This window comes from Chlamydotis macqueenii, chromosome 1 (genome assembly GCF_036417535.1).
Source record: "Chlamydotis macqueenii isolate bChlMac1 chromosome 1, bChlMac1.mat, whole genome shotgun sequence".
Taxonomy (NCBI): domain Eukaryota; kingdom Metazoa; phylum Chordata; class Aves; order Otidiformes; family Otididae; genus Chlamydotis; species Chlamydotis macqueenii.
In genome coordinates this window covers 204434984-204455013 of record NC_141556.1, presented here as the reverse complement: position 1 = coordinate 204455013, position 20030 = coordinate 204434984, and the positions used below count along the sequence as shown (strand labels likewise).

The following is a 20030-nucleotide window of genomic DNA, read 5'->3' as shown; positions in this document are numbered from 1 at the left end:
TGTAGGGCACAATATGGGGGGTTACTAGGGCAGTTAGCTCCTAGTACAAAATTGTTTTTTCCTTTTTCTGGAAGAAACTGCCATAAAAAGTAGCTATTTCTGGCACTTAAGTTTCAGCGTAAGACAATCGTCTCCTTTGTGCCTGATCGGTTGTAAGTTACAAGCATGTCTTCCATTTTTGCAGCAGCAGCTCAGACTCTGGGAAGATACTTGATGCAAAGAAGCAGTCTTCCACCGCCTCTCTTGCTTCATCCATATGTGCAGCAGAACTGTTTCTTTCGACATGAATAACAAGTTTTTGCTCAGTTTTTTATTCCTCATAAATCAAAGATATCAGGCGACTCTACTTTCAAATCCCAACTGCTGCAAGTCTCCCACATATAATAAATGGCCCCTTTTAGAAGGAACACTGAAACACAAGGATGAAAGCAAATAAGCAAACCAGTAGCAGACATTAGTTGAAGAAGAGGTTTGTAAAAGTAAGGTCAGCACTAGTGATGAGGTCGAGGCAGCAGCACAGATCTGCTCATTGTAGAAGCAACTTAGCAGTATGCGCGCCCGCAAGACAGGCACAGCAGCACTACCAGTCTAGGGGTACTGTCATAGCTTAATTTTACTCCTTCCATTCACACAGCGTATCCAAAAAGAGTGTTGGACTAAAAAGGTGTAAACTTAGTGAGGTAAAACCGGCAGCGCTGAGCTTGCTTCTGCCCCCTCGCTATTTCTAGTTCAGCAGATGCCCCTCCCGCGTGGAGGAAACCCTGGCTGAGAGACCTCCTGATGGAGGCAACAAACCCCTTCAAATACACACTGAGATCGCCTAAGTAGGCAAAACACTAACCCCATTTAAATCAGCCCTTGGGAAGGGACTGACCGAGAAAACTGAGGAAGAAGAAGGAAGTCAAACGCATCCCTCCCCCCCAGCGCCCACTTTATATTCGCCGCGTGCGGCCTCACCGGCCAGTCACAGCTTTCCTCAGTTCCCATTGGCCACCAGAAGGCGGGGGCGGAGCTCATCACGCTGGGAGGCGGGGTAGGGTGGCCTGGTGGCGCATGCGTACTGCTGTAAGCCTGGAGCGTTGGGAAGTGTGGCGGCAAGGGGCCAGGGCAACACTCCGCGTGCGCAGAGAGCGAGTGCCGCCGCGCCGCTTGGTTTCCCGCCGCGCCTGCAGCCATTGGCCGCTCGGGGTGAGTGTCGGGGGTGACGCAGCAGCAGGAGGAGGCAGCCGTTGGTGGTCGCGGCGACGGCGGCTGGGAGGGCCCAGTCGGCGGCGGGAGCAAGCGGCGGGTAGGTGCGGACGGCCATGCACGGGCGGCCATGCGGCGGGGTCGCTCCCTTCCCTTCGCATAGCTGGGCCTGGGCCTACTCTCCTTTCTCTTCCCTCCGCGTTGTCCCTCCTCAGCTCGGGCAGGTCTTGCTGCAGGGGCCGCGGCCCCGGTGGCGGCTCCCGATGGGAGAGCCGTCCCAGGTGGCCGTGGCCTCCTGCGCAGAGCTCGCCGGCGGTGGGGCTCTCCCTGGGGGCCCGCTCCATCCTCTTCGCTGGCGCCGAGGTAGCTGCGCCCCGAGCCGCCCGCCTCAGGCCTGAGCCGCAGGCCGGCGCACTGCTCTCGACGTTCCGTTTTAACTCGGCTGCTGCTCTTTCCCGCTCTGAAGCAGCGTTTTTGCCAGCTCTTCTGGGCAGGGTAATAAGAGGGGCTGAAGTTGCTTACGGAAACCTCTGTGGCTCAGTGTTCCCAGCGAGGGCTGGCTTAGTTTTAACTGTTGTGTGTTTACTGATTATTTTGTATTGCAACTCAGTCTGTGCAAATGTTGACTAATCTTTTGGCTTTGTATTGTACATCTTCTAAATTTTCTTTTTTTTTTTTTTCTAGCGGGGAATGTAGTAATTTGTTCCTTAATAATGTGTATTGATAAACTTCTGGTTTGTGCTTCATCAGCTGAATAAGGAAAGGGTAGCAGGAGCCATGATATCTTGTCCCTGTTTGTCCTGTAATGAACTTGGGATTAATTGGGAATTTATTTTCAGGGTCTTAAATATTGAAAGATCAAGTAAAGATTTCTCTGGAGGGGGAGGCAGTTTTGGGCTAAACTACATATCAGGCTGGAAAAGTCTTTTTTTGCTATGCAGGTGAAAATCATAATTGCGAGGAAAACAGGAAAGAATATGTAGAACCAGCAGATCTTGGTTCCACAGTAAAATCTCCAGGGAAATGTCATTTGAAATAGTTGCTTAAAAGAACTCAAACAACAAAATTGTCAGTGAGGAATTCCAGTGTTCTAGTGAAATGCTTGGCCTGCAGGCTGCTGTCGAGGTTTCAGAGTCTTCAAGGTGTAAAACCTCGGACTGCAGTCAAAAATCTTAACAAACTCAGTATCTTCTTTCTTACAACTGTTATGAGAATGTTTCAGTACAAATCACCTAAGTGACTAGCCTACTTTACTGTGTAGTGTGGTTTTGGTTTTGTTTTGTGGTTTTGTTTTTGTGGGGTTCTTTTTTTTGTTTGTTTGTTTGGTTTTTTTTATCTTCCTAGGAGTTGAATGGTGTTCGCTATTCACTTTGCAGAGATGCCTGTCTGGTCCACAGTGTAGAATGTTGTCCTGGTTCTGGCTAGGACAGCTGTGAGGAGAACTGGAGCTGGTGGCCCCTATGGCTGGGGCACCCAGCTGGGATAATTAACTAATTAGCTAACAACTGGGGTTAAGTGAGGAGGGTGCTGAAGGGAGCCTCCTGTTACTTGGAAGCAACTAGGTGTAGAGATTTGTTGTAAGCCATTATGCTGTATTTGTTTTTTCATCACAGTTTTCTGTTTTCTTCTGTTATTGCTGTTTAATTTATTTTTTGTTCAATCTCAATCCACCTGTTTTTGCTGTTTAGTTTTTTTTTTGTTTGTTTACCCATTCTCCCTTCTGTCCCACTGGAGGGTGGTGGGGGGGAGTGAGAGAGAGACTGCGACTGCGTAGTCTGGTCCTGATTGGGGCTGAACTATAACAAATGTGAATGCGATACTGTTGCAGGGTTTGCTACCTAAAATAATAGTTCAAAAGCAGTACCTTCTGTGGCAGTGACAAAGAATGTCAGTGTTGTAGAGTACAGTTGGAACAGATCTGAACAGTTGTAGCTTACACTTCTGTGTACCATGACAGATTTGTGAGATTACGGCAGTACCCGTTTTTCGCAGCTGGTTACCTTTATCATGTGTGCACAATTCCTGTTTTTCATGTTGTTCTTGTAGAAGTTGATTATTTGGCATTTCCAAAGATGAAGAGGAAAGCTGCAAAAGCTGGGAAACTGAGGCTTAGTCCTAACGAAGAAACCATGCTGCTGAAAGAAGAATATGAAAGAAGAAGGAAACTGAGGCTGCAGCAAGTATGACTGTATTTTTGCACATTGTATATTTCATTTAATGATGTAACAAATAATTTAGGAAAATTAACTGAAAAAATTATTTAATGTAAACTAAATTTCAAGTTTGTGATATTGTATATTACATTTGTATTTAGTTTGTGAATTTTTTTTTTCTCATGTTTATTTACTACTAAGTGCATATTTTGCTTGTGATACTTTGTTTGTTATATTCACTCTGGCATCTGTTCTAGAATCTCTCCCCGCCCCCCCCCCCCCCCCCCCCCCCCCCCCGCCAGCTTCCCAGTATCTACCATTTTTATTTGGCTGTGAACATGTAGTTGTCTCTCTTTTGCTGATGTGTCGCTTGTGTGAGGATTCATACCTCTTAAAGTATTCTAGATGTGTTCACACTGATCACACAGAAGAAATAAGGCAGCTACTGGGAATACAGATCTTCGCAGCTTTCCACTAGATGAACAGAACTGCTACAGTTTGTCGTAGCTCTTAAACGCTTTAGTGCTGTTGCTTTTAGAAGAATGTCTGAGCAGAGTACCTTTATGTTCTTCAGAACATGCCTGTTGATCATCTTGTCTTTGTCCTTTTCTGTTTCGCTGTCCTGCTGTTAGGATGCAGAGCTATTTCTCCATTTCTCTTCTTACTCTTTTCTTAGCCTTCCTCTGCTTTGTCCTACACAAGCTGTTCAGGTCTTCTGCATCTTCAAAAAATATACATCTTCAAGACATTTATTGTGTACTAGTCTTTCACCACTCTTGGGCTCTTTCTTGATATTTTTCTCTTTAGCAAAGAGAATTTTACTGACAAAGTGGAAAACAAACTTAGTAAACAGACTTTACTTTATCAGAATAGTTACTGATTTTCTTTAAACCATGTTGCATTGTAATAGGAGTCTTTAATAAATTATTGTGTTGTATTTTTGGAGGGAAAGATATTCCAAGCAGTTTTTGCGTTTTGTTGTTGTATGTTGCTCATTGGACATTAACTGAAATAATAAATTCGACCTTATTTAAGTGTTTAATATACTAATTTTGGAAAAAATGTAATGGCAACTTTATTTTCTGGACAGATTGTTAATGGCATAGTAGATGAGATGGAAAGCTGAAAGGAGGGTAGAGTATGTTGTGAAAAGACTCACTGCCAAAAATATTGCACTTTTTTTAAGCAGCTGACAAAACATAAATACTATTTCCACAGGTTAGAGAGCAACAGAAGTATATCGCCTTGCAGATAAGACAGAAAGTAAAGCAGAGGAGAGAACAACAACTACATCGGTTAGAGGAGGCACTGCGAGCTGAGTGGCAGAAAGCACAGGATGAAAAGATGAAAGCCTTAGAAGAACTGTATTTATCAAACTTGAGAGCGATTGGTGAGGCTCACCGACAAGCCAAGGAAAACGTAAGTGAAACAGCTTAATATTGTTGTCAGAGAAATTCTTGATGTTCTAAAAATACCAACATTGCTGTTTGGTGTTTTATATTCTTGATCTTGCAGTCCTAATACCTAAACTGACAGTTTTTAATAATGGAAACCTCTTAGAAATGTGTATGTACTTTTTTGCAGCTGTCCTGCCACAAGACCGCAATTAAATGGTCTAGCAGGCCTATCTGCTAAGGCTTTTGCTGTGCAAACTCTAAAAGTTATTTTATTAATGTTGGATTGTACACAGATATGATAGTGTATATTTGCACTTGACTGCCAATTGTACATGGTGAATCATTGTCTCAAGTGTGCCAGTAATGTAGTAACTTTTTTCTCTACCATGTGACAGCATCTTTTCTGTAGTTAAGAAAATAGACTTAACTTTTTTTTTTCCCCAGTGCTCAAGTGACATTGGAAATCTTGGTAAGGGCTTCAGAGGCCTTTGCCAAGACTGTAAACTGCTGTTTACTTCTTAATTCTGCACCTATAAGCTATTTTAACTTTCTTTAAAATCCTAAAACTTGTGTAGGCTTTCTTTGAGAGATCACTGAGGTTGTTCCGTAGAAATCTTCTACAGATTTGACTCTGAACTAGGTTTATAAAATCAGTAGTGCCACAGATTTCCTGCATGAACTTTGCAGACTAGTTCACTTCCTGAATCAGTCAGGCTTTTTAACCCAAGTAAAATAGCGTTATACTTTTCTGTATCTCAGGGTCTCTAAATCAACTTCTTTGTAGAGTCCTTTCCAATGCTAGGGTGGATGAGGTTGTAGAAAACTGTGGTACCAATGTCATAGGATCAGAGAACTAAGTACAAAGGAATGTACACAATTGGTGTAATTAATGACTGAAAGGTAGTAACTTGCTTTCTCTGTACAGTTTAGTCAGCATTTACTAAAATGTGTAAGTATACTTTATATTACTCTCTTTATCAAAGACAAAGAGAAGCTAAGGTTTCCACATCAACAATATTTGGTTACACTGGCTGTGGAAGGTGGCAAATTTGCTGCTGTTGGTTGTAGAGAAGAAGAGTAAAGAAAATGGCAGAGAATAAAAAGTTATTATTTAGAGTATTTTTACTCTAATACAGTAGAAATTAATTTTGAGCTTGTGATTCTTACCAGCAATACTTAATCTGAAATATCACACTGATAGTATGGGAAGCGGGTAAAATCCCGTATTAAGTGCTTGCGATATTTTATTGTTAAGGAACCTGACTTAGAAGCTCTGGCAAAGCAAGCAGAGGAAAGGAAGCAAAGAGCAGAGAAGAGACATAGGAAAGCCCTGAAAGAGCAGAAGTACCAAAAAGAAAAATTACTTCGTGAGCAAGCCCGGTATGCAATAGTTGCCTCATTTTATTAAACCAGAATGCATTTTAAAATGTCACAAGGTGAGAGGCAGAGATCTTGATGTTTCTTGCTTTGAGCTTTTTTAATCTTGAAATTTTATGTGTTAGAGAATTAACACTTGTGGATTTTGATAAGAATTGTAGTTTCAGCTGGCCTTACAAACTCTCAATGAATGGGGAGCCTTTAATTTCTCTTGCTATTTTCAGTCTAAATTGTTGACTGGCAGCTGTTCAGTGACATATGAAAGGAAATGTTCTCAGGCCAGTTGCTGATGGAGTTACCCATTTGAAAAAGGACCTGTTGCATTTGCCATGGTCTTCCTTCTCAGCTTTTTTTTTTGTTTGTTTTGTTTTAAGGAGATTGAATCAATCTTGAGCTGACATGAAAAATGAGCTGCGTACTCTTGTGGATAGTTGTGCTTGAGTAGAGCTGAGACCTATTGATTAAATACTTAGTTTTGTCCACAGTTGAGAAATTAAAATATGTTTAAGTGATGGAGTGCTTTCTGAAAACTTAGGTGAAAAGCAGGGATTTGGCTTTGTTCTTTAGAAGCTTGTGTATATTAACATTTTTGCATTACTTCGAGAAATTAATTTTCTAGTGCTGCCTTCCAGCATAAGTTCTGTTGACTTTTTAGTGTGCTTGCCCATCCCTATCTCCCAAGCATTCAATTCAGGTACATCTGAATCTGTTTATATTTAGATTTGCCTCTTATTTTGCACAGTACTGTCATTATTACTTGAATAATTTTCCTTCTCTCTTCTCTTTTGTATGTCTTTTTTTGTGTGTGTTGGGGGGGGTGGGTTGTGGTTTGGTTTTGTTTTGTTTGTTTGTTTTTTCTTTTTCCCCAAGACGAACAAATGCACGTAAACACGCTCTGGAAGTGGAAAGACAAAGAGCAGCCAAAGTTGCAAGCCTCCCACCTCCTCCACCACATCCTCTTGAGGTATATATCCATGATGCAACAGTGATTACAATTTCAGGGTACCTTATAATGTAATGATTTATTTATTGGTTTGACTCCTCACAACAGGACACCTGAAATGATGCAATAATAGTGTTTTGTTTAGTTCTCTAATAAAGATAGTTCTACCTTTCTAGCTATGAGGGTTTTTGTTGTTTTTTTCCCTCCAATTTCTTTGTTGCTTGTAGGGAATACTAAATGGAGGGTAAGCTGTTTAATTTTTGTAGGAAGTCAGTACGTAAGACTATTGCAGAGGAAAGTAGGTGATAACCATTTTTTTTAATTCTATGCTGTACCCTTTTTAGATGGCAACTTTGTACCTCCTTCATGCTGCTTTGATTTCAGAGAGATTCTGCATAGGTATAGAAGTCACTGTAAGACTGAAGATCTGAACTGCAGGAAGAACATTACATACGTTTTTACTTTGGATTTAACTTTCAGTGAATTTAATTTAATCAAGCTTTATTAGTACAGAGTTTAAGTTGCCTTATGTGTTGTTGTGCCCTTTCAGACCATCAGGTTCAGGAATGTTCAGACTACTGACAAGAAAAAAAAAGGATTAAAGTATGCTAGTCGCTTTCAGAGCCAGTGTGGTTATCAAAGCTTTTTCCAGCTACATCCAGCATGTTATATATAGGTTAGTGTGTTGGATGATAGGGGTTTGGTACTGATGCCTCTCAAGAAAATGAGTAAGGTTTGACCATCAGAGTTTTTGGAATGATTAGAAGGAGCGCATATACTTTCATTTGTATCCCTTTGTACTTGCTGGCTGCCCAAGGGTTTTCTTATTGTGGAAGTTGGATATAAGTGAGGGTTAAAGCAAATGTGTAAGGGAATAGTAAGTTTGGGGTTATTTCTGGTGAAGTATATGCAATATTGGAATTTAGAACAGGTGGAAGAAGGTCCTGTATGGTACAGTTGAGGTAAACTCAAACACTCTTTCGTGCTGTTATTCTCCTCTGTGCTGTTCCACGTGATGTGTTCCTGGTTTATCTGCTGTAGAGAGATGAAGGCTATATCAGTTAAAATGTTAACTCTTAATTTCCTGGTTTTCAGATGCTTGTGTTGCTCAATTTCACGTTGTTGGGAAAGTATGAGATACTACAGCATTGCTTTCTAGTAACCTTTACAGTTTAGGATGTGTTTTGTGTTGCTTTGTGTTTAAAAAAAAAAAAAAAAGAAGTTTTTAATTGGTGACTGAAAGTCAGGCACAGTTAACATGCGTATTTGTATATGATATAAAAGACACAGTGCTATATAACACTTTTCATCTAGCAGCCTCAGTAATGTGTGTCTCTTTCCGTTTTACAAATGCAGCATTTCCTTATTCTTTAGTCGTTTTTCACCAGGGCAGGCAAGAAGACTTTGTCCAGGTTTCCCCAGGTTCTAGTACATTTGCATTTGCGATTATGACAGGTCTGGGTCACTATCCTGTTTAAGTATTGCAGAATCATAATTTCCTTTCCTGAAATTCTACAACTTAATACATTCCACCTATGAACAAATGTAGTTTACCCACCTCTTCAGCAAACATGATTTTAGCTGGTTTTGGCAGAGTTTGCAAACATCTGGATTTTCAACAATACATGAGTTTCGTTTCTTTTAAGAAGTTCAGGTTCTGATAATGGCAGATTGAATCAACAGTTCTGCAGACACATTGGATTTTTGCTGAGGGAAAGGATTGCATTGCATTGTTTAAATATAGCATAGTGTGTCAATTTGATCCATGTACAGACTAGCTGACTGAGCCCTTTTTCCTAGTTTTCATATCTGTATGGATTTTAATCCTTTTGTCATAGGCCTGTGTTGCTGGGAGGGCACAGGGTGAGGAACAAAGTTATTTTATTGAAAGAGTAACTGGATAGCATGGACTGCATGGAGTAAATGCTAAGTAGTTGCAAGATCTGAGTTCATTAGAGCTGTGGCTTATTCCTAGTTCTGTATAGAGGAAGAAAACAGAAGATGTTAACTGTCAGGTTTTTGGGGGAGGAAATCTGGGGTTTTGTCTTGCAAATGCATTTCTCAAAAGGCACTGAATTTGAATTGCTTAACTTTTACTCTAAATCCTGTGAATTGCAGCAAATTACAAGGTCATCTGCATAAGCATGCTTATTTTCTTGAATCAATTTACATAGAGTTTACTAAACATAACTATAATCATAATCTGATGCTCTGTTGCAATAACAATTGAATAAAATTTCATAAAATTGAGCTAGGGCAGTGTTGTTCATTCTTACAGTCTAAGTAATCTTACAAACATTTTCTGAGGATACTATTATTGTTATTTTACCCAGTTATAAAAGAAGTGGTTTTACTCTCGATATATTGTCATAATCAAGTTTAATTCTCAGAAGAATGGCTTTTAGGAACTGAGACCTTATTAAGTTAGACCAACTGTTAAGTTACTTGATTGAAGTTAAACTGTAAACACCATTTTATTGACAAGTGTCACAGTTCTTGTGAACTTTTTTTAATATGATCTATAAGATTTGTATGTAATGGAAATACAACCTAAAAATGTTACTGTACTCTTCTTGAGTATTCATAACATTTGTAGAGTTGAGGTTTTTTGGTTGGTTTTTCATTTCATGATACATGGCTGTGCCAGTTTTCCCAGATCTTAGTATGGAATTATTTGCTTCTTGTTGAGGGGGGAATTACAAACCTCTTGATGGAAAAGCAGGTGGATTCTTAACTGCAGTGATTCCACCATGAAGTGTAATAATGTTACAAGTATTATTTTTTTGAACCTAAATTGCTTTTGACATTAATTGGAAAATTGCAGCCTCCGACAGAATTCTCACAGCTTCACAGGTTTTGAATAAAACTCTGGAAATTTAATTGATTAACTGTAATTATTAATTACTAGTTTGTTGGTTCAAATCTTTAAAAATAATTCAGAAGACAGGCTTAATTAAATGTTCTGAAAGTATAGGTCAAGCAGTTGTTTATCTGGCTAATGAGGTTTAGTCATGGGACTTGTCTGTTTTCAGAGCTATGATCAGTATCTACAAGCAGTTTGGTTGATATTGATCTGTTACAATTACTGTGTTTTTTTGATTAAGAAAGTTAGCAATTTTTAAACACCGTTATTGTGTACAAGTAAAAATGAAATTTTTGATGGTGTGCTTTAATCTGTATGTCTTGTTTGTTTTCTTCCTACTAGAATAACTTGCATTTACTTAAGAACAATAAGTGAGTTACTGAAATTCTGTTGGTAAGGCTAAAACTAGTTGCATATCATAGGATTTTAATTTAAAGACTGCACTTTTATAGTCTTTATAAAATAGCAAGACATAATTGATACTGAAATTTTGTATGCCTCGTCTTTCATTGAGATAAATTTAAGATATTCCCAAGACTTAATGCTGCTCTTTGTGTATCTGCATTTGTTTACAGTCATGTTAGTTTTAAACCGCTTGGGCTATGAAACTTGCTCTTTTAGTTAATGTGGCTAAGAATATTTTTTTTTTTTTAGGAGAAAGTATAGGGAAAAGGAAGTTGAGAGAAAATTAATGGAGAAGATGTTAGAATTACAAAGGCAGGTCCTACAGAATACTGAGTTGCCTTACCAAACCTGGCTGCCTCACTACTGAGAGCACCAGGCTCAGCCAAAGAAGAGGGAGGGGTCTGGTTGCTCGATGTTCAAACTTCAAGAGTTGAAATGTGGTAGTGTACCCAAAACTTTAAAAAACAAAACAAAACCTTTGATACTTTGTGTTATATGAATAGACACTTCAGTGAAGTTATGGGAAATGCTCTTTTCTCTGGTCAACTAATAAATTGGATGTAATGGGTTCTGAGTTTCATAAAGAAGGTCTGGACTTGAGAAGTGTAATTTTGCAGTCGGGCATAATTATATTGTGGATCTGTGGTTGCCCTGCTTTGAGGTGAGTGTGACAGCTGTTGTAAGTGGGCTTTGTATTAGTACATTATGCTCAAATGCTTTTGAATTAAGGTAATATTTTGTAACATGAAAGTAGAGGTCTCTGAGTGTCAATTTGTGTGGAGGAGTTTGCCCTGGGCTGTTAGATGCTCTCAGTTGTTAAGCCGTCTAGATCTGCTTTGTGCTGATGTGCTTTATTAATTATTAAATGTATGTAAAGTTTTAAACAACAGTATTTTCTGCAGAAAACTGGGGAGAGTGGCTTTCTTTTAATGCTAATTTAAGTGTACAGATCACTTCGTTTAGATGCTTTGTTAGAGATGCTGTTCTCTGATACAGCTGTACCTGTACTTTTCTTCCTAGAATTTTGAAGTGAAAAAGACTCCTGCAGTGAAGCCTTATAGTGCTGACAACTTTTCTGTTACACGATATCATATTGCTGAACCTTATGTGGACAGAGAAGCAGATGCAGAGCAGGTGATTAACTCCAAGTATTTGTGAAATGTCCTTCCATGTATCTTGCTTTATATTGCATACAGTGTTTGGGTATCAGCAATTCCATTTTCAAGAACTTGTTTAAAAATATGAAGTTGTCTAAAGCAGCCATTACACAACTTACTAATCAGAATCTTGGGGAAACTTGCAAGGCCTGTTATATGCTCAGTCACTTGTGGGATCACACCTGACAGTCTTTCCCCTGTGAACAGACCTCCTAAAGAGGGGAGTTCACAAGACTGGGATAGTGTTAGGACACCTAAATCTTCTGCTTTGTGGGTTATGCTGTGTTAATAGTTGCAGTTGCCCTGCTTTTTTTCTCTACTTCTCTTTTGGCTATGTATTCCCAGTCTTTATCTTGTATTTGTGTTCATCTGTTGGTGCAGTCAATGGTTTCAGCTTACCGAAATGGCAGAAGTCTAATTTGGGAAAAAGAACGATGAATAGATTTTTGCCAAATGGGAAAGTTTACTCAAGTTTACCGTACACTCAGACAAAGGGCAAAGTCAGATCAGAAGAAAGGGAGGACCTGGAAAAGTGAAAGCTGGAGCAAGAGCTCAGCTTTTAGAGGTGATTTTTTTGAATTAAGGTAAAGCTATTGAAAAGTGAACCAAACAATAGTTTGGCTTATCAGTGATATGAGACCATAATCTAAGTTCCTGTTCTGGATCAGCCTCTTCTAGGCTAAAAAAGCGCTCTCAATGAATTTGTATTTGTGAATATTTTCTTCAGTCTATTTATGAAGCTTTCATTCATGAAGTTTTAGGTTTTCTTAATGTTTGAAGGAGTAGGCCTAAACGATAAGAGGAGATGCTGTTGTTTGCTCAGCTTTGAAATAGAAAATTCCGAAATGTTTATTTTGTGCTTATGTGCAATGATTTTGTTTTGTTTTGTTTTTTTCTACTTAAGTACAGCTTGAAACTAGAACACTTTGACACCTATACTTACGGAATATGTAAATATGCTTTTTAAAAAAAAAAAGGTAAAAAACTAGTTTGGTCCTGCTTGCAACCAAGAATTATAAACCTTCAAGGGTGTTCATGTGCGATTGTATATTGGGGTTTTTTTTAAGTGCTTCTGCTGCAGAATTATTCATTTATTTATTGTTACATATGCTTTAAACTACAACAAAGAACTTCATGGGCTAAACTATTGATTGACTGCCAGCCAGATGCTCGGTTAGCTGCTGAAGAAGAGGGAAAACGTTTGGAGGAACTACGCAGAGAGGCAGAGAGGGAGAGAAGAGAGCAGCTTGAAAAGGCCCATCTCAGAGGAAGTCATGCCTTGAAGAAAGTCCATTTGACTCAGGTAGGCAAAGTAGTTGCACCTGGTTTTAATGTCAAAATGACCAGTGTTAAGCAAGTTGTAGGTAACTGATTAGTAAAGGAATTATAATTACAGGAGGAGAATCAATGGACTAAATGGAGTTTTCAGAATGCATTTAAAAACTGCCAAACTCTGTTTGCTTATTTTGACTATCTGGAAGGAGGGAGAATAAAAGCACACAGATTAAGACCCACTTTTAGAAAAACATCCTTTAATTTTTGTTGTCTTAATGTTTGACCAGCTATTAACCAATTGGTAATAATAAAGATAAACTTCTTTTAATAAGTGATGAGCTCTACTTTTTTATATCAGCTTTAGTTGGAGTTGATTATTCTGTGCTTTAGGGGAAAAAGTAGTTTATTATTAAGAAGACAACAGGTTTTTTTAAAAGTTTTTCAAAGTTTTTACTTAAAAGACTGGGGTTCTGTTAGTGTGTAAGTCTAGAAATATGGAAATTGTTTCCTTTAAGAAGTGGAAACTGAACTATTAAGTAAAGTCTTTGTACCTAGAGGTATACTCTGAAATTTGTTTTACTGTCTATTACCTTTACACATATTTTTGGAGGCTAGAAATAACAAAAGCTTCCTGTTTTCTAGTTGAGATATGATTGGCCCTGAATGAATAACCTAACTAAAATGGGGAACTATGGAAATATTACTGATGTTCCTTAAGTCAACAGGAAAAAAAAACAACTAAACTTCAAATAAAGCTTTTTAAAAAAAATAGCTGTCATATATAATTGTATTTAGTTCACATCTTCAAAAGTAGCAGTTGCTGAAGTACATACTAACAAAGTAACTTGCTAAAAGGAGTACCCATTTACCTTGTAAAACAAAAGATTTAAACCTACAGTTGGCCTACAGGTGTGCAGTCTGATCCTTTATTTAACATTAGATCTTTTAGGTAGTATTGATGACTCTTGTGTTTTAAAGGTCAGATACAGCTTCTCCCAAGGAAGCACCTTCTCACTAGAATAAAATTAATTTTAAACATTAAGGGTTAAACAAACTTCAAGGTAACCAAATGCAAGAATTTTATCAGTCCTGACGTATATGGCTGGCTGAATGTGAACACTAAATGTTTATGTTATCCCATCTTTATACTTGAAGGACAGGGAAAGACTACTGAAGGAACTTGAACAAATGCAGAATATGGATCGGATGCGTAGAAGACAGATTGTAGCGCAGATGCCACCTCAGCTTTTTGTGCCTGCATACAAATGCATGGAAGTAAAAGAAGAACGGCAAAGAGAATTGGAGTTTGCATTTGAAGATATGTACAGTGAAGACAGGAGTAAGTAATTTGTTAGATGTTGCTAATCTGGTAGCCCAGTAGAGGAGAGGCTGTTGCAGCTGCCTGTTCCCAGGTCCAGCTGGTAGCAAGGCTGTGTGTGTATGCATGTGTATACACAGTAGGCACACACACAAGTAGGTTTTCAGTACACATACACACAGAAAATGGCACTTGTGTTAAACACAAACAGTACAAATGACCTCATCCTGTTCACTGCTCTGTCTGCTCAGGATGAAGACCTGTTAGTGGGATCTGTGTCTGTATATACAGTATGGATCCCTCCAGCAGTTTGTCTTAGACACTCAAGTCTACCCAATAGCTGTCCCCTATGTCCCAGGTCTCCACCTGTCACACTGTGGGTCCCCCAGTAACAGATGTTAGACACTCAGTCTATCCAGTAATTGATCCTGGACCCTGTAGCCTTCCAGTTACCTCACATGTTCACCTATGAACTGGTATGCTCAAAGATATGCTATGGATCACTCAATGAGTGGCTTTAGACACTCACTCTACCTAGCAGCTTGCCCTCAGTCCTTAGTCTTCCCAGTTGCTGGCTCCTGGGCATGTGAACCCTGTAAGGCCTGCTGCTCTGCCCCAGTTGTTGCTATACAGACCCAGCTGGGGTATGTGGATATGCACCCAGACATGCACACACTGTGGATCACTGCAGTAACTGACCTCAAATACTCAGTCTACTCAGAAGCTGACCCTGGATGCTCTTGTCTCTAGTTGTCTGAGACACATACATGTGTGCTGTCAGGTTTCTTAGTTGACCCTGAGACCCCATGGTCTGCCCTGTATCTGGCTTGGATCTCTTGATCCCTCCACTGGCCAACTTGCTGATCCCCTGGCCTCTCCAGTATCCAGCCCAGTCTTACAGCTGATTGCCACCTAGCTCCTAAGCCTCTTACCATTCTTGCTGGCTAGTCTGGCTTGCGATTTGCTAGCCACTGCATGCTGATACTCATACTCACATATAAGTGCACTCATTCTGGTCTCTGCAGTTGTTGGCAGCACTCTGGATGCAGGTGCCCCTGTGACTTTTGGTCCCTACTCCAGTTGCTGGTGGTTATGTATCCATACACACACATGCATACAAAATAGAAGGTTATTCATCCAGGAAAAACAGCTATAAATGGAATTTAGTGAAAAGACAGGATGGACTGTTAGGCAGAGTGCACAGCCAGACAAGTGTACTGACTGGCCCCTTTTATCTCCTCATTATGTTTTTCCTCACGCTTGATCCTTTCCTTTCCCTGCTTTTGGTTCCTCCCCTAAATAGCTATAATAAGCCTACAATCCCAAGGTGATTTTTCCATGTGTCCCACACCCCTTGTAGTCAGTAACTCCTTCAGTCGCTAAGGTGATTGTGGGAGAGTTCTGGACCACGTGATCAGTCCCTCTCCTGTGGCAGGCCTGTGAGCAGTCAGGTCAAGGTGTGCCTTTTCCCTGATGAAGTTATTGAGATCCTCCTGTGCGTAATTGTTCCTGTGTGCTGCTTTTTGTGTAAAGATGAGCCTTTTATCACATAACCTTCTATTTCTGTAATATTCTAGTGGAAAACACTATAGAATTTCTGAAGTAATAGATGGCTGATCATTTGTACACTTTTGAATCTTCTGTTTTGGAAAAAAAAAGGTGAATTAAATCTGTTATGAAACAAGCTATTGGTATTTGAAGTTCTTAGGGATTTGTATGATGACTGTAGTCATGCAGTGTTGTTTGGTTTTTATTCCAGTTGGTTGTTTCATGTGGTTATGTTCTTTTAATTAGAAATTAAAGGAGACCTGATTTTGCAGTTTGAGCCACAACCTTTGCCAGCTCCTTCCGATAGATCTCAAGATAATGATCTTGATATCTCTTTGGAGCAAGAATCTGCTTGTGACACTCAACAGGAATCAGGACAGCTGATAGAAGAGGAGGTCCCCAATGGATCAGAAAGTAAAGCTTTTAAACTTTATATTTAGGTTAAACTTTTGGGTTTTATAGTAGAAAAGAAGAGATTTCATTTAATATATGAGAAAAATTAACTTTTAGTATTAACTGAAATGTCTTAAATACTAAAATTCCCGAAATACTTCACAGGCATTAAGTATCAAGTGGTTTATGATGATTGTCATGAATGATAATACTCTAATGATTATAAACCTAAAAATGAAAATGTGACTTCTTTTTCAAATATACTTCAGTTCATTAGTACACTAAGGATATTTTTAATTGTTGTAAGAACTACACTGTTAGTAACTGAATTTCTATACAATTAGTGCATATTATGGGATGATGCCGGTATGTGAACTTAAGTTTTTGTTTTGTGTTTTGAAATATTTCAAAGTTAAAATTAGACTTTGTATGAAAGTCTGCTTATTGTACGTCCCTAACGTGCAGGTTTGTGATCAAGTTGCTCCATATTGTGAGTAGGCTGCAACAGTTGTGTGTGCGTTGTCTGCTTGTGGCGTGAACAAGAAGTGTGTTAGTGAACCGTATTGCTTGGGCAAGCATTTCTGCCACATTCCTTTGCTGGCACAATCCATTTTTGATCTGCATTGTGTTGCCAGTGCTAATATAAAGGAGAGGGCAGGAACATGCAGGTGGGGGGGTAGTACTACTTATTTCTGCCACAGTACAGTCTAGTAGTCATTTGACACTGAAGCACTACAACTAGCTTAGCCCTCCTTTTATAGCATGCAGAGACAAATTACTGCTTCTCTTTTGTAGGTAAGAGAAAATGTTGTTAAGCTTTTAAAACTTGGTAATATAACTGAGCTATTTGTCCAACTGTGTAAACAAATTTAAAAAAAATTAAAAGAGGGTTTTTATGATGTGAAGATATTAATTACTTGTAACTCTTAACAGTATGTATTCTTTATAGATCGTGAAGAAGCAAAAACTCACCAACCTAAGTCAAAACTTGCATTAAAGAAGTTGCTGAACAAGATCAGAAGCCAAAAAGAGGAGTGGACATCAGAAAGTGAGAAAGAGATTCACAGTGAAATTGAGACTATTGAATCGGGCACAATTGCTAGCGAAGAGAGACCATTACATGATTTAGAACTTAACCGTGAGCAAAAGAAAAATACAGTATGTGAAGCCAAAGGTACGTAATACATACTTGCATCAAAATTTGCTGTGTAGGAGCAAAAAGACTTGTAAGGGTGGACTATAACAAAACTGTTTAATGAATTTTCAGTGGTGGTTTGTCATGTGGCCAGGAAGTACAATTCTCCTGTCTTTGCCCACAGTGCGTTGTGGTTTCAACAAATCCACAAATAGGAGAGATTTTTGTTTTTATATCCAACTTGCCCATTAAGATCTTGTTGAGGAAAGATGTCCAAAATACTCTTGTATCTTTTAGATCTCACCCAAATTGTGGTCACACTTGGTATTGCCATGCTTTAGTAGCTGTTTGCCTCCAGGAGTGTAATTCTCAGTGCAAAATTGGACTTTGAAGTTCTGTACCTGTTGAACTGGAAAAGCCAGATGCTTCATGCTTTGGAGATTCACAGCTAGAAATGCGCAAGTCAAGCATGAGCTGATATGTCTGAAATAATGTTGTTTCTTTGTTTGTTTTTTTTTTTTTTCCCCTGCTTCTAGACACCATTCTGAAAAGTCTTGTTTTTGTAAAACTAGAATTTATAGCGATTGCATGTTTGATTTTGCTTGCTAGCCATATAATTTGGGGTTTACTTTTAATTTCTATCACTTCTGCTCCTTTGGTTTTGCTAGTGCTGTAGTTGGTGAACTTGTAAGCTAAGTAGAATTTCTGAAGTCTATTAAAGTGATTAAGTTGTGGTGGGTTTTTTTTCTTTCATAGGGTACTTAGTTTTTTTTAAATGAGATTAAGCAATATAGTTCAATCATATACATGCATACACTAGGATAATTCCTGGAGATGGGAGACTGCAGCATGAGTGAAAACGGGGCTCTGGGGAAAATGTGCTGCTATTTGAAGCTGATAGTAGAAGATGAAGACTTGCTTTTTGTGCGGTAGCCAAATGTTAGATCGCTTCCCCAGAGAGTACCAGGTTTAGACCTCGTTTGTTCACTGAGGTTAATGTGTTGCTTTTTATTCTTCAGTATGATCTTGCTATTAGGCTACCAAGTAATCTGGGTAGAAGCAAAACTTTGGTACCACTGAAGCTGAGCCATTACAGTATATTCAAGACAGACAGATGATAGAGGGCATTAATGGCTTAAATAATACAAACCCCTGATTTTCCAGCTTATGGAGACAGGCAAAGTAGTGGGACAGAGATGGTAATCTTTTCAAGAGCAGCTTATACATTTTGTTCAGAGGTTGGGAAACTGTAAAGCAAGATGTAAAGAAGATTGAAGGCCCTTTCTGATTGCAGTTACACTGAAATAACGTGTATTTTAGACTCTCTGGAAATGTTGAAAAATACAGTTGCAGCTGAAAATTCAGTTCTAATCCATCCTCAAGAACAAGCAGCTAAAATTAGAATGGAAGAAAAGAGAAAAAAGTGGGTAAGTGCGTGTATGTACTTTATTCCTATCTCAGTTACAGTGTAAAAAAAAAAAAAAAATTGATTTACAGAAGACTTTAAAATGCTTCAGGTTATACAGCAGCTGTAGACCCTTTTAACATGCTTTTAACACTTTGACTGCAACTTTTTCTATACCTACCAACTATTATGTGGTGGTTTATCCATTTAAAAAAAGAAAGTTAAAATTCTGGTACTTAACACAGCTTTAAATTGTAGAGTTAAGGTTCAGAAATTCAGGAACCAAAAATTTGACAAAGTAATATTGGTTTTAGGAGGGAAAAAAAAACCACACCAAAAAAAACCCAAACTGAAAGGAAGCAGCAGCAGATCCTCTGTGAAAGTGTGGTTGCTTTCCTTAACCATTTTCTCCCACTTTGCACCTTCCCAGGTGTATATATGGCTATGTCCAGATTAACTGTTCTCAGGTCTAGCTTTCTCTCAGGTTGCTGTTCCTGCCATCCCTGTTCAGACAGGCTCATTAAAGGCTGTTGTCCACTTCATCTTTGCCAGTACTTTGACATTTTTCTTTGCTTCCATTCTAAAAGTATATATGCTGTTGATATACGTGAGTCTAAGTGATAGCTAGTAGATGGAAAGAGAATAAAAATAAACAAACCACTTCAGATATATATGAAGTGCTCTTAAAGTGGTTATACATTAGCTATTTCAGAAGTTTTGTAAGGCTTTGATTAACATTGAAATGTGTTGAACTCTTGATGAAAAGTTCTATAAAATGCAAAGTAGGTATCTGAATTCAAATTAAGAAAAGGACTTATTTTGCAGTCTCTGGAAAATGATAATGTATCTTGAACAGTTAGATTCTGATTTTATCCATTCTGTTACTTTGAGAACAGATAATAGTGCAATAGTAAATGGATTCAGGGACTATTAGAAATATCTAGCCAGTAAACCAAAATTATTCTTGTGAACTTTGGAACTATTTTTGAAGGCCTCTTACAATTCAGAAATGCCTGTCACGAGCAATAACATTTCTGCTGTAAGCTGAAACAAAGTTTTGTGTGGTGTGTGTGAGGGGTCTTTGATTTCTTTGTCATTCAGTTCTGGAGATTCACCCTCATTTTTCTTCTCAATAGAATGAGCAAATAGAGCAACAGAAACAGGAGCAGCTGACCTTGCTTAAACAACTGGAAGAAGAGAGAGCATGTTTGGAGGCTGATTTTATGAAGATCCAAATGCAAATCAGTTTGGAGCAGGCTAAGAAAAAAAAAGAGGAGGAAGAGCAAGATCAGCTGGTACAAGGCCACAGTGTTCCTTCTACAGATCGGCAGAGCAAACTGGAACATGAGGTGAAGAATTGTAGAAAACTGTGTGTAGTTTTAAAATTATCTGTATTGTTGTCGTAGTTCAGCCCCGATCGGGACCAGACTACACAGTCTCTCTCCCACTCCCCCCACCCTCCGAGAGAATAGG

The 20030-nt window shown here is 38.9% G+C and overlaps 1 protein-coding gene across 1 annotated transcript in view; it reads left to right on the top strand.

The window, feature by feature from the left end:
• The first annotated feature begins 1154 nt into the window (after positions 1-1154).
• The window catches only part of CEP295 (centrosomal protein 295), a 45448-nt gene continuing 26572 nt past the window's right edge, over positions 1155-20030 (top strand). Inside the window, exons 1-12 of the mRNA XM_086739645.1 lie at positions 1155-1288; positions 3235-3368; positions 4560-4760; positions 5994-6118; positions 6986-7079; positions 11347-11460; positions 12646-12786; positions 13914-14097; positions 15871-16038; positions 16967-17191; positions 18473-18579; positions 19694-19906. Coding sequence (XP_086595771.1) covers positions 3261-3368; positions 4560-4760; positions 5994-6118; positions 6986-7079; positions 11347-11460; positions 12646-12786; positions 13914-14097; positions 15871-16038; positions 16967-17191; positions 18473-18579; positions 19694-19906 — 1680 coding nt within the window. The 5' untranslated portion in view covers positions 1155-1288; positions 3235-3260. The remainder of the gene's footprint in view (positions 1289-3234; positions 3369-4559; positions 4761-5993; positions 6119-6985; positions 7080-11346; positions 11461-12645; positions 12787-13913; positions 14098-15870; positions 16039-16966; positions 17192-18472; positions 18580-19693; positions 19907-20030) is intronic.